General features: G+C 40.1%; 1 protein-coding gene across 1 annotated transcript in view; it reads right to left on the reverse strand.

Moving 5' to 3' along the window:
* LOC137255279 (serine/threonine-protein phosphatase 6 regulatory ankyrin repeat subunit A-like) overlaps positions 1-11,105 on the reverse strand; it is a 57,187-nt gene extending 46,082 nt beyond the window's left edge. The window contains exons 1-4 of the mRNA XM_067792732.1: positions 10,990-11,105; positions 10,166-10,310; positions 1,023-1,242; positions 299-640 (exon numbers count right to left, since the gene is read on the reverse strand). Of these exons, the coding sequence (XP_067648833.1) occupies positions 299-640; positions 1,023-1,242; positions 10,166-10,310; positions 10,990-11,105 (823 nt within the window). The remainder of the gene's footprint in view (positions 1-298; positions 641-1,022; positions 1,243-10,165; positions 10,311-10,989) is intronic.
* Positions 11,106-14,487: the final 3,382 nt, after the last annotated feature.

Here is a 14,487-nt window from a genome sequence, read left to right on the forward strand (position 1 = left end):
CAATCACTAAAACTGAAACAAGTAATAAAAAGACGATAAGTCCGAAGTCCCTACAAATCCGAAAACAACCGAAATCATCTATTTTGATGTGAGGATTTCTATCTAATTTATGCGTCGATATACTGCATGGCATATTTCACTCACGACTCCATAGAACGGATAAAGCATAAAACAACAATAACATCCTGCTACAGGGAATAGCTAACATGTCACACTGCATAATTCAACCCCTAAAGCTATATTTATGTTACTGGGCAACCCTGCGAGACAAGAAAGTTATACACGTGAACATATGTACCCTTTGTTATCATGGCTGCTGTTTTCCCCTCCTTGTCTCTAGCGTTAATGTCAGTCATGTTCTGCGAAAGGATGTGCTTCACCATCTCCATACGTCCACTTAAAGATGCCAGATGAAGGATGTTTTCTCCCTTGTCATCCACTAAGTGAGTTAGACCACCTTGACTAACAAGTAGATCAACCACTTTCCTTTTGCCGTAAAACACAGCATTCATCAACGGTGTCTTTCCATGCATTCCCCTGCTATTAATATCAACACTGCCTTGTGAGATAACACTCTCAATCAGATCTAATCGTCCGTATTTGCAGCCCCAGTGCATGACGTTGTTACCAACATCATCAACTTGTGACACATTAGCTCCCATACTCACGAGGAACAGACCAATGTCTGTATAACCCCACAATGCAGCGGCCATCAAAGGTGTCTTGCCACCTTTCCCCCTACTATTAATATCAAGACTATTACGTGAAAGAAAATACTTCACCATATCTATATGCCCCCCCTCTGCAGGCCCAGTGCAGGACGGTGTCTCCGCCTTGATCAGTCTGTGATATATCAGCTCCCATACACACGAGGAACTCACTAACGTCTCTGTATCCCCAAAATGCAGCCTGCATAAGTGGGGTCATGTACCTATAGTTTTTGTCAACACCATATCTTGGGAGTAAACACTCCACCATGTCCACATGTCCTCCCTTGCAGGCCCAGTGAAAAATGTTCTTACCATCATTATCCACATGTGACTTGTTAGCTCCTTTTCCGATAAGAAAAGAAAATATTCTGCAGTGTCCCTCCTGTGCCGCCACCATGAGTGGAGTTTTTCCGTGACTCCCTTCTCTACTGTCGATGTTGACCAGACCCTGGCACAGGATGCGTCTCACTTGCCTCAGGTTCCCTTTTCTGCAGGCATCGTGAAGTGGGCTGTCATCCTTGTCAACTTTATGCTGAGGAGATTGCTCAGGGAACATCATCTCATCTGTATGTAGGTATGTACAATAATGATGGAATGACGCCCGTTAGCCAATACAACATCGTCTTAAAGTGACTTCGTCACATCGCATCTGGACTTAGACTTAAAATATATAGTCGCAATGTTTTGGGTTTTTCTTGTAAATTTCAAAAATGTATGACGGTTAGTTACAATACCACTTTCTTGCTATGGGTAGTCTAACGCAAACTGTAAGATCATATAGTTATGGCAAGAGAAGTCATAAAAGTTCGAGTGTGGTCCAACCTAGTCTGTGGAATGGATACGAGACCGACCATTACCTTGCAAGCAGACGGACTTTTCAGATCGAGTCTCCAAACATCGTTGCCCGAAACTGCACATCTTGGATGAACAGGAATCAGCTGATACTTTCAGGCAGAAGAAAAAAGTTATGTTTATTTTACATATACCTCATGTATTATTTTCATCATATTTCCTGTTTATGTTCTTGTTCTTTAGCATAGAGAAAAATATGTTGATAAGTGTTCTTTTACTGTGTGGCTAGATGTGTCTCAATTGCTAACAGCTGAAGGGATAATGTAAAACAAACTAGGGTCCATGCCAGAAGCAAATGTATTGTAAGTCCCCATGGTCCTTAGTGGCACCCGTGGTGAGCCACCTCCTCGTGGTGGGTGCTGGGTAACGCCAAGAGTGAGTGAGTGAGTGAGTTATTATTTAACGTCACATCGGCAATATCTCAGCCATATCGTGACGAGAACATTTAATACTAAAATGAAATATATGTCTATTATAAAATCTGTCAGCGAAGGAAAGTAAAATAAATAGGATATCACAGAGTAGAATATAAAACTAGTAACTATACCTAAAACAATTTATCTATACAGGACAATACAATGGAACAATGGGCTATAGATTGCTAACAACTGAAGGTAGATCACCATACTAGGAACCATGGGGACTTACAGTACTTTTGCTACCTGCATGAACTCTAGCTGGATTTACATCATTCCCTCAGCCGTCAGCAATTTGTGAAATCTAGCCATACAATAAAAAGACACTTATTCTACGATTAAAAACCTGGAAATTTTTTTTCCACAAACTGGACTGTTTTCGGACTTACGTACCCTCTCAGGAGGACAATAATTTTACAATACTTCAACCCCCTTTGAGGGTACAGCCACTAACAATTCTAGTTACAAATCTAACCAACCAATAATTACAATCCATTTATTTACAGAACATATTATTAAAAATTCAACCAAAAAATCAATTTCTTTTAAAAAACCTGTAATTAAATGAGAACTAATGTTTGTAAAAAGATCCTGTACAGTTTTGACATTGAAATATTTATCCCTTGTGATGGAGAATTCGACACAGTCAAGCAGAATATGCTTGACCGTGACTCTCTCATCACAAGGGATACAAAATGGAGGATCCTCACCTTTTAAAAGATATGAATGAGTATATCTAGTGTGGCCAATACGATATCGTCTTAAAAAAACCTCTGCAAATCTGGACTGACAACCCAAGGAGGTGTAACCAATATACGGTTTTATTTCATGTAATTTATGTATACCTACTTGGGTGTCCCACTTCTTCTGAATCAGATCATGGATGTAAGTTCTAATGCTCGCTTTGTAATCAGTGGATGGAATAAGAAGTGGTGTCACAGATTTGTTGAGTGCTGCCTTAGCAGCAAGATCAGCCATTGTGTTACCGGAAATGCCTACATGGCTGGGTAACCAACAGAATAAGATGTCGTATTGGCCAGTAGCAAGATTTTTATATAATTCAATAATTTCTATTAAAAGTGGATGTTTACAAGAAATATGTTTAGTCGCCTGAAGACAAGAAAGAGAGTCTAAATAGATTATGTATTGTTTACGTTTAGGGTATCTTTCAATTGGAATAATCTTTGAATATCTGGAATTCTAGAAGATATTGTTCTGGTTCCAATGACAGTGGCACAAACTACTGCACCACCGTCCTTGGATCCATCTGTAAATAAGGGTTTGTAATTGCTATATTTATGTTTTAATTGATGATATTCTTGTTTATATTGTAAGTCATTTGTTTCTGATTTTTTAAATGATGTTAATGTTAGGTCAACTTGTGGCCTAACCAATTGCCAAGGAGGAGAAGAAAGAAGACGCGAAGGCGATATACTTTCCAGCTCTATACCGGCTGAGTGAGTGAGTGAGTGAGTTTAGTTTTACGCCGCACTCAGCAATATTCCAGCTATATGGCGGCGGTCTGTAAATAATCGAGTCTGGACCAGACAATCCAGTGATCAACAACATGAGCATCGATCTGCGCAATTGGGAACCGATGACATGTGTCAACCAAGTCAGCGAGTCTGACCACCCGATCCCGTTAGTCGCCTCTTACGACAAGCTATACCGGCTGAAGAAATAAATGGTTTAATTCTGTGCCCAAGAGGTGGTACTTTGTTATACAAATCTTCATAAAGCGGATTGAACACACAGTTATAGGCAGGGTTAGATTCATTAGAATATAATTTAGTAATGTGTTGTAAAGACAATTTTATGCGACGTTGAGTAAGAGATGGTTCATCGGTCTCAACGTAGAGACTATCAATATGTGAGGTTCTGAAAGACCCAAGACAAAGTCTTAAGCCTTGATGGTGGACAAAGTCAAGAAGTTTAAGGTTGCTTTTGCAGGCTCCACCATATACGATGGAGCCATAATCGAGTTTCGAACGCACGAGTGATCGATATAGAGGTAAGAGGGTTGCTTGATCCCCTCCCCACTTTGAGTTGAAAACAACTTTCAACAAGTCAAGAGCCTTCAGGCATTTAGTTTTAAGGGACTTGATATGAGGCAGAAATGTTAAGTGGGAGTCAAAGATTAGGCCTAAGAACTTGGCCTCCTTTACAACTTTGATGGGAGTGCCATCTAGAGATAGTTCAGGGTCCTTATGTGGTTTATATTTTCTGCAAAAATGTATACACTTAGTTTTGGATTTAGAAAATTTAAAGCCGTTTTCAAGACACCATTTATTTATTTTGTTTAAACACAGCTGCAGTTGCCGTTCAATAGTATGCATGTTTTTCCCACGACAAGAAATATTAAAATCATCCACAAATAACGATCAATCAATTGAATCGTTTAAAACTTTTGATAAACCATTTATTTTTATCCTAAAACGTGTAACAGACAAAATACTACCTTGTGGAACACCCTGATCCTGATTGTAATGACCAGACAGGGTAGAACCCACTCGAACTTGAAACTGTACGTCATTTAAAAAGTTGGCTATAAATTGAGGTAAACAACCTCGCAAGCCGAAGTCATATAAATCTCTTAAAATACCATATTTCCAGGTTGTGTCATATGCTTTTTCGAGATCAAAAACAGCGAGATAGACACAGCATGTTGTTTATTAATTAGTGCATTTTTAACAAATGATTCCAAATGCACTAAGTGATCAAGAGTACTTCTGTTTTTACGGAAACCACACTGTATATCAGTTATAACGTTATTTGTTTCCAAGTACCAAACAAGTCGATTATTTATCATGCGTTCCATGCTCTTGCAAACACAGCTAGTTAATGAAATCGGACGATAATTGGACAGATCCGTATGATCACGTCCAGGTTTAGGTATTGGTACTACTATGGCGTCACGCCATGAAGGAGGAAAGTTACCCGATGTCCAAATACCATCAAAAATATTTACGAGAGTTTCCAGACAGGATTCTGGTAAATGTTGATAATGTATGTTATCAGCTCCTGCAGCAGTATCATGAGCTTGATCAAGTACAGTATGGAGTTCATGAATAGAAAACGTTTCATTATAATCTTCCCCATTATCGGAATTGAAATTAATAGTTTTCTTTTCTTGTTGTTTTTGATACTGATGGAATTTTGGTACATAATTTGAATAGGAAGAATCACTTCCTAGTACCTCAAAGTCTTCTTCGTCTGATAACAAATCATCATCTCAATCAAAGTCTCAGTCTACAGCTGATAGTCAAAAAACGGTGAAAAGTAAACCGAAGCCAAAGCCTGATGCTTCAAAACAACAAAGTGGCAGAGCTCCTAAAGGGTCACAGAACAAAATTCAATTGTTCAATAAATACGGGTCTCTTGAAGACATGGACATTTCTGAAAACGTCAATTCTAGGGGCACATAGCTTGTCGCCCTCTAAAAGAGTGCGGGGTAGATCCCCAATAAATCCCCCCAAAAGATAGTTTATTCCAATAATATTGTACAGTGGAACTGCAGAGGAGTGAAGACTAATTTACATGAATTACAGCTATTAGTCCAAGATTTTACACCTTCAGCGATATGTCTCCAGGAGACATGTTTAAAACAAACAGATACATTTGACCTTCGTCATTTTAATGCATATCATTGTTTTTCACCTCCGGGTGATAGAGACACTGGCAGATCATCCATTCTAGTCAGACAAAACGTTATTCAAAGCCCCGTTTCACTTAATACTAATATGCAGGCTGTTGCAGTGAGAATTACTTTACATGTAGCGTTTACGCTATGCTCTCTATATATTTCAACGCCTTCGGCGTTTGCCAAAACCGATCTTCAAGCTCTATATGATCAGCTCCCGAAACCCTGTATTATAATGGGAGATTTAAATGGGCACAACCCACTCTGGGGTAGTGTAACTACAAACACTATAGGTAAGTTGTTGGAGGACTTTTGTTCTGACAATGATTTATGTATTTATAATGATGGTTCCAACACATATTTACACCCTGGGACAAGGACTTCTTCTGCTCTCGACTTGTCACTTACAAATTCAGAACTACTAAATGAATTCGAATGGTCAGTACACGATGACCTATGTGGAAGTGACCATTTTCCTACTGTATTAAAAGCTGTAACTCCATCCAATGTTCCTCCATCATCAAGACGGAATTTTAAAAAAGGCTAACTGGGCTTTATATGAAACACAGTGTGCTGAAAAACTTACACCTGAACGTTTTATTGACGTTCCTGGTGCTATGAAATGTTTTTCTGAGGAACTGAATTCCATAGCTGATGAGTGTATACCAAAGTCCTCTGCAGTTCCACATATTCGAAAACCATGGTTCAGTGATGAATACAAACAAGCTAGGAAGGTAAGGAAAAAAGCAGAACATTATTTCCGTCGCCATCCTATGGTGCATAATTTAAATAAATTTAAGATTTTAAATCCTAAAGCGAGGCGTACTTTCAAACAGAACAAACGCCAATGTTGGCAAAATTATGTATCCACAATAAATTCTCGGACACCCATGTCCAAGGTATGGAACATGGTCCAGAAAATTAAAGGTAAAGGTACTAAATCTACTGTCCATCATATTAAACATGGAGATCAGTTACTTACAGATAAATCAGATATTGCGAATAAACTGGGTGAAACCCTCGCTAAACACTCTTCCTCTTCTAATTATGTACCTAAATTCCAGCAGTATCAAAAACAACAAGAAAAGAAAACTATTACTTTCAATTCTGATAATGGGGAAGATTATAATGAAACATTTTCTATTCATGAACTCCACACTGCTCTAGATCAAGCTCATGACACTGCTACAGGAGCTGATAACATACATTATCAACTCCTGAAGCACTTACCAGAGTCCTGTTTAGAGACGCTCTTATGTATTTTTGATGATATTTGGACTTCAGGTAAATTTCCTTCTTCATGGCATGACGCTATAGTAGTACCAATACCTAAACCTGGACGTGATCATTCGGATCCATCCAATTATCGTCCGATATCGTTAACAAGCTGTGTTTGCAAGAGCATGTATCGCATGATAGATAATCGACTGGTTTGGTACTTGGAAACAAACAACCTTGTAACTGATATACAGTGTGGTTTCCGCAAAAACAGAAGTACTCTTGATCACTTAGTGCGTTTGGAATCATTTGTTAAAAATGCACTAATTAACATGCTGTGTCTATCTTTTTTGATCTCGAAAAAGCATATGGCACAACCTGGAAATATGGTATTTTAAGAGATTTACATCACTTTGGCTTGCGAGGTCGTTTGCCTCAATTTATAGCCAACTTTTTAAATGACGTACAGTTTCAAGTTCGAGTGCGTTCTACCCTGTCTAAACAAAATAAATAAATGGTGTCTTGAAAACGGCTTTAAATTTTCTAAATCCAAAACTAAGTGTATACATTTTTGCAGAAAATATAAGCCACATAAGGACCCTGAACTATCTCTAGATGGCACTCCCATCAACGTTGTAAAGGAGGCCAAGTTCTTAGGCCTAATCTTTGACTCCCACTTAACATTTCTGCCTCATATCAAGTCCCTTAAAACTAAATGCCTGAAGGCTCTTGACTTGTTGAATGTTGATTCCAACTCAAAGTGGGGAGGGGATCAAGCAACCCTCTTACCTCTATATCGATCACTCGTGCGTTCGAAACTCGATTATGGCTCCATCGTATATGGTGGAGCCTGCAAAAGCAACCTTAAACTTCTTGACTTTGTCCACCATCAAGGCTTAAGACTTTGTCTTGGGTCTTTCCGAACATCACCTATTGATAGTCTCTACGTTGAGGCCGATGAACCATCTCTTACTCAACGTCGTATAAAATTGTCTTTACAATACATTACTAAATTATATTCTAATGAATCTAACCCTGCCTATAACTGTGTGTTCAATCCGCTTTATGAGGATTTGTATAACAAAAAGTCTTCTCTTGTACCACCTCTTGGGCACAGAATTATACCATTTATTTCTTCAGCCGGTATAGAGCTGGAAAGTATATCGCCTTCGCGTCTTCTTTCTTCTCCTCCTTGGCAATTGGTTAGGCCACAAGTTGACCTAACATTAACATCATTTAAAAAATCAGAAACAAATGACTTACAATATAAACAAGAATATCATCAATTAAAACATAAATATAGCAATTACAAACCCTTATTTACAGATGGATCCAAGGACGGTGGTGCAGTAGCTTGTGCCACTGTCATTGGAACCAGAACAATATCTTCTAGAATTCCAGATGACAGCTCTATTTTTACTGCAGAAGCAAACGCCATATTAACAGCTCTTAAATATATTCAACGACACCCTAAACGTAAACAATATATAATCTATTCCGACTCTCTTTCTTACACCTATTTGGGTTGTCAGTCCAGATTTGAGGAGGTCATTATGCGACGATGTCGCATTGGCCATGCGCGGTATACACAGGAGTACTTGTTTAAAGGTGAGGATCCTCCGTTTTGTATCCCTAGTGATGAAAGAATCACAGTCAAGCATGTTTTGCTTGACTGTGTTGAATATTCCATCACAAGGGATAACTATTTTACATTACGAAGTATGAAGGATCTTTTTAGTAATGTTAGTTGTCATTTAATCTTTGCGTTTTTAAAAGAATTAGATCTGTTTCAGAACTTGTAAATAGATAAACATTTTATGATTGGAAGTTGAATTAGCAGGTAACATTGTGAGTGGCTGCATCCTCGAAGGGGGTTGAAGTACCGTAAAATTATCGTCCTCCTGAGAGGGTACGTAAGTCCCAAAACATTTGGAAACAGATTTAATCTTCCACATTTTTAGCTGTAGTATATGTGTCATCGTAATGTTTGGCTAATCTTGCATACAGTCGCCAGCAGCTGAGGGATGGTGTAAACGCAGCTAGGGACCATGCAGGTAGCAGAGGTACTGTAAGTCCCCATGGCCCCTAGTATGGTGATCTACCCTCTGTTGTTGGCGATCCATGGCCTGTTGCTATATTGTACTGTCCCAATAGTGATACTATTATTGTTTTAAGTTTCCACACTAGTTTTAATAATAACTGTGATAATCTAGTGGTTTTACTGTCCTTCGTCGACAGGTTCTTCATAATATGGATATATATTCTTTTTGTCACGCATGTTCTCGTCACGATATGGCTGCAATATTGCCGATGTGACGTTAAATATTAACTCACTCACTCACTCAGGTTCGTTCCTTGTTGCTTTTTCCCGCATTCGACTAGCGGGGCACCCGAACGCAAGCGTCTAATGTTTTTTACCTCTCCAGCAATACCTTGAATACCCTTGGATACAGCAAAGGGGTTCAACTTTAACGGTGTCTTGTCAGGAGTCTCAATAACAACGAAACGCGTTCAATATTCAATCGATGCAGACGGTCTATGGTCAGTATCAACAGGGTCTATATCAAGTGGACGTTTTGGTTTTTTTTTTGTTTGGGGTTTCATACGCCATAGTTAGTGTAATATGGTTCATCATCCGAGCTCCCCACCCACCACGGAGTATCACAAGGACAATGCTAAAGCAAGCGGGCCTCCAGCTTGCAGCACCAAGGATACCCGGATGATATACTCCAGTAGAAGAATTGTAAGAAATTGATCTACCAGATTGGCCCTTGAGCCATCGCCTTCTGGCACAAGACTCTAAGCAAAGTTCATATGATCATATTTCACAATACTGAAATTTACAGATTAACAATAGTGCCAAGACCAAGTAGAAGAATTACGAAGAATTAATCCACCAGATTGGCCCATGAGCCACCGCCTTCTGGGCATAAGACTCTAGGCAAAATTCAGAAATTCAAATACATTCCAAACCAGAAAAGTCGATGAATAATTCAGCCAAGACCGAAATTAAAAGTCCAAATAAAATTTGTGCAATGACATTTTTATTTAATCCATGCACAGGGCTTGGCATGACCAGCCGATTGGTTGAATCGGGCCAATTCAACCACCCGCCTAGGTGAAGTAAGGGCCAAAGTGGTGTGTTGGGCAAATGGAAAGCAGTTAAAAGCCCAACTGCCCTCAACCATCAGGTTCCCGTCCTCCACCGATACGGGACGCAACCCACGGGAAACAGGTTGCCCAATTTAGTCGCCTCTTACGACAAGCAATGGGGTCCTGTGGACACATTCTGTCCCGGGTCCACACGGGAGAAGAGCACTTAGCATTACCCAGCACCCACCACGAGGAGGTGGCTCTTCATGGGTGCCGGGTAACGCCAAGAACTCGCCAAACCCCGTGCTGGTCGCAAGGAGCGGCCGAACTGGGCAAGCCGTTTGCCGTGGGTTGCGTCCCGAGTCGGTGAAGAACGGGATCCTGGTGGTTGAGGGCAATCGGGCCTATAACCATGTTCTGTTTGCCTATCACACCACTTCGGCCCTTACTTCACCTAGACTGTTGGCTGAATGGGCCCGATTCAACCAATCGGCTGGTCTTTCGTGTTCTTTAGCATAGAGAAAAATACTTTTTGATAAGAAATAACTTAGCATTTACTCCAGTGGGCACCACGTTAAGGTAGCAGGGACAGGATATTGAACTTGGCATGCTCTTTCGACACTAATTCCTCATTACTCTTTCCCTCATTACACGTGTTTCTCTTTTCACAAGAACGAGTCTTGTCAGAGGGGAACACTCAAAATAAGCTCCTTTTGGCTAAGACGCTTTACTTGTTTGTACTCGGCAAAAATGCAAGAACAACGTCAGAAATTCACTTCATGATCTTGTTGTGACTTTCAAGTTCTCGTGAACTTTCAGGTTAGCATCAATTTGCCTTTGCTCCGCTTCAAAGAACGCGTGATATCATCAATATGTGAGATTCATGAACACGACAACAAAACAATGGTGGAGACAAGATTTGTCACGGCATTATTGATAGGGTTTGATACCCTTACTTACACCTGAATGATTCCTTGCAAAGTTGACATATCCTTCCTTTGTGCTGGTCTTCCTTGATTCAGCTCTTGATAAACGACAGGTGAGTGTGTCAATATCGTACTGAATACTCAAGCACTGACCTCTTTCAGCACATTTGAACTGGCACAGTTTGATGCCAACGTTCCTGATAATGATAGCACCTTCCATCTCCGTCGTCTGAGAGTTGCAATCCTTCATGCTATATGTTGAAAATGCAACAATCAGAATAAGAGTTACTTGTAGGAACATTTTCACACAGTCACTCACATACCTTGGTATCATGGTGGAGTACTAACAGAGGGTCGCCTGTTGTATCTTATTGTAAAAATACTATCACAAAGTCAACACATCCAATCACCTTGAACACTCTTACTGATAGACACTGGACACTGTTCAGTGGACACCAATGTCTAAAGATAACCGTGGACTTCAAACAGAAGGCACAGTAAATACAAAACTATTTCACCAATGCCTGGAGACTACCGCTGTGTGGACACACAGCACAGGTCTGTTGACACCTATGGCCATGACTTTGCTCACTACAGCAGAGTATACGGCAAACTCTAGACGCAGAAGACCAGGTACGTTAATATCAGGCGTTTACAACTTTCACAGACACAGTGGCTTACTCTTTGAAGAGAAGGTCAATCTATCGTTCCTAACATATCAGCTGTTCACATTACTCTGAACCTGATTGGTTTACTGCTAAATGCCTCGTAGCTAGGACATATTTTTCATATATTCCATGTCTGAAACTGACAATAATACGAGTGGTGGCTTGTATTTCATTTTCTCCTTTTGGCACAAATTGGTATCCAAGCTCAGATATTAACAACTTTGTATGAATGTTGAAAATATAGCAGAGTGAGCTGCCCAGTCCTCCCTAAATTCGGTGGCAACTAACGGATTGAAATGCTAGCTGCCACCATGTACGTCATCGTATCTCCAGTATTAGCATCCTGATGTTGTCGCATGCTCAATTATTTCCATTCTAACATGTCGTCCTTAACTGATAAAGCCCCAGAGTCACTTCACTGCTCAACACCTGGAACCCCGTGCTGATTGCCTTGCTCGTTGTGGCGAGACTAATAAGGGCTATTCACTGCTGATATCACTGGCAGGTTTCGGATATTACAGGAAACTGTCTCGTCATACGAGCAAGTCCTGATTGTTTAATTGTGTTGTAAAGATATATGTTGAAGGAAAGCAGGTGTGAATACATATACGTTAGGTATTTTATTGCACTTTCACCTGTAGACCTTTGGTGGAGTGTACATATGTATTTTCTTAAGATATGTATGTATTCTTTGTATGTGAGACATGAGACAAATACTTAAGCAAATTGTTCCTCTCATATCATTGTGTGAGGATAAATACAACACATTCAATGGCAGTAAGGAAGAATTTACGAACATGCTTAATAATCTTCTATACAAGAAGCGTTTTCGCTGATAACTTGCTAGTGTATACTGAATATTTTAAGGAAAGTACTAATACGCTATGATTACACGATGCCATTTCAAATGCAACATATGTCATGTTGCCATTCAGAAAGTGGTCAAATAAAACATATGTCATGTTTGGGATTTCACTTTCTCAGTAAAGTACAGATTTTAGTACTTATTGGTTCAGTCCTATCCGAGATTCGAACCCGCACCCTCAGAGTCAGGAACCTAAATGCCAGCACACAAAGTCAACCGCTTAGCCCGCTCAGCCACCACGACTTCCGCACCCAAAAGAGTGCGGGGTAGATCCCCAATACCCAAACCTGGACGTGATCATACGGACGCATCCAATCATGCCTGGGTAGAAACCCTCCTGGCTTCCACTCCTGTCCATCCACCGTGAAAACACAGTTATATCCAGGGTTGGACTCATTAGAATATACTTTTGTTACATACTGTAAAGCTAATTTTAACACACACACACACACACACACACACACACACACACACACACACACACGTTCGCACACACACACACACGTTCGCACACACACACACACGTTCGCACACACACACACACACGCACGCACAAATACACACTTAACACCTGTCAACAAACACATCACAGCTATTACCCACATCACCCCTCTCAACACATACATCACATCTCTCAATACACACATCCTCTTCTTGAATAAAACAATAGAAGCATCTTCAGAAGATCATATCTTTCACTCCCAACCAAAACAATTCATCTCACTGTCACATATAATGCTTTTTAGTCAGAGAAGTTCTAGTCTTTCTGTACGCTAGTCAGCTATCAAACCAATACCTTGGAATTTAAATTGTTATATACATGAGCACGAACCACGATCAAAACTGACAGACCCTAAGTAGTAAAAGACATCAACCTGTTTTGTGTGCACTGCTTTATGAAAGAATTTTTTTTCTTAGTTTTAGAGATATGGTCTTTGTGTCATTACCATTCTTTGGACAGAGTTGAAGTCAATCTTCATCATCCCTTTCAACACACAAAATAAACCTGCCAACACATCACAAAAAACACGTCACGTCTCCAACCAGACATAACACCTGTCGATTCACGTCAGACCTTTCAACAAACACACTACACCCTTCAAACCTCCAGTCGACACACACATTACACCTGTCAAGACACACATCACACCTGTCAACATGCATCATGCTGTCCAAACACACATCACACCTGTCAAAATACAAATCACACCTTTCAACAGAATACTCAGCACAAACAAATCTGTCAGTACACTACACGTCAATACACACATCACATTTGTAAGCACACACAACTGTCTGTCACATATCATCCCTGCCAACAGATACGTCAGCACAAACACATCACACCTGTAAAGATACACATCCCACATATGGCAACATATACATCACACCTATCAACGCATGACGTTGTTCAACGCTGGCATCCCACATGTCCAAACACACATCACACCTATCGACACAAAAGGTATCATATCTGCCATTGCAGTCACCACACCTATCAACACAAACGCATCACACCTGTCATTACACACACCTGGCCTTTTACTGCACACATTACATCTATCAACACAACCATTTAACCTGTCAAAGCACACATTACACACCTGCCAACATACACTACAGACTTGGCAAGATACGCATCCCATGTGTCAACAAACAAATCACATCTGTGAACACGCACATTTCACATCAACGTCAATTCACGCAGACCTTTCAACACACTCACTACACCTTTCAAACCTCTTGTCAACACACACATCACACCTGTCAACACACAAAATATATACACTTGTCAACACACACAACAAATGTTAATCTTAACAAATGTTAATATACACATCACACCTGTTAACAGATAAGTCCCCACAAACACATCGCATCTGTCAGCAACATTTGTCAGCACACTCATCACACCTCTCAACACATACATCACATCTCTCAATACACACATCACACCTGTCACACAATATCCTCTTCTTGAATAAAACAAACTGAAACTGAAATAAGAAGAATCCTTAGGAGATAGCAAATCCAATCTTCCCCTCTCTGCCAAAACTATTCATCTGACATGAGCACGAGTCACAATGAAAATTCTAGAA

Source organism: Haliotis asinina, chromosome 11 (assembly GCF_037392515.1).
Source record: "Haliotis asinina isolate JCU_RB_2024 chromosome 11, JCU_Hal_asi_v2, whole genome shotgun sequence".
Classification (NCBI taxonomy): Eukaryota; Metazoa; Mollusca; class Gastropoda; order Lepetellida; family Haliotidae; genus Haliotis; species Haliotis asinina.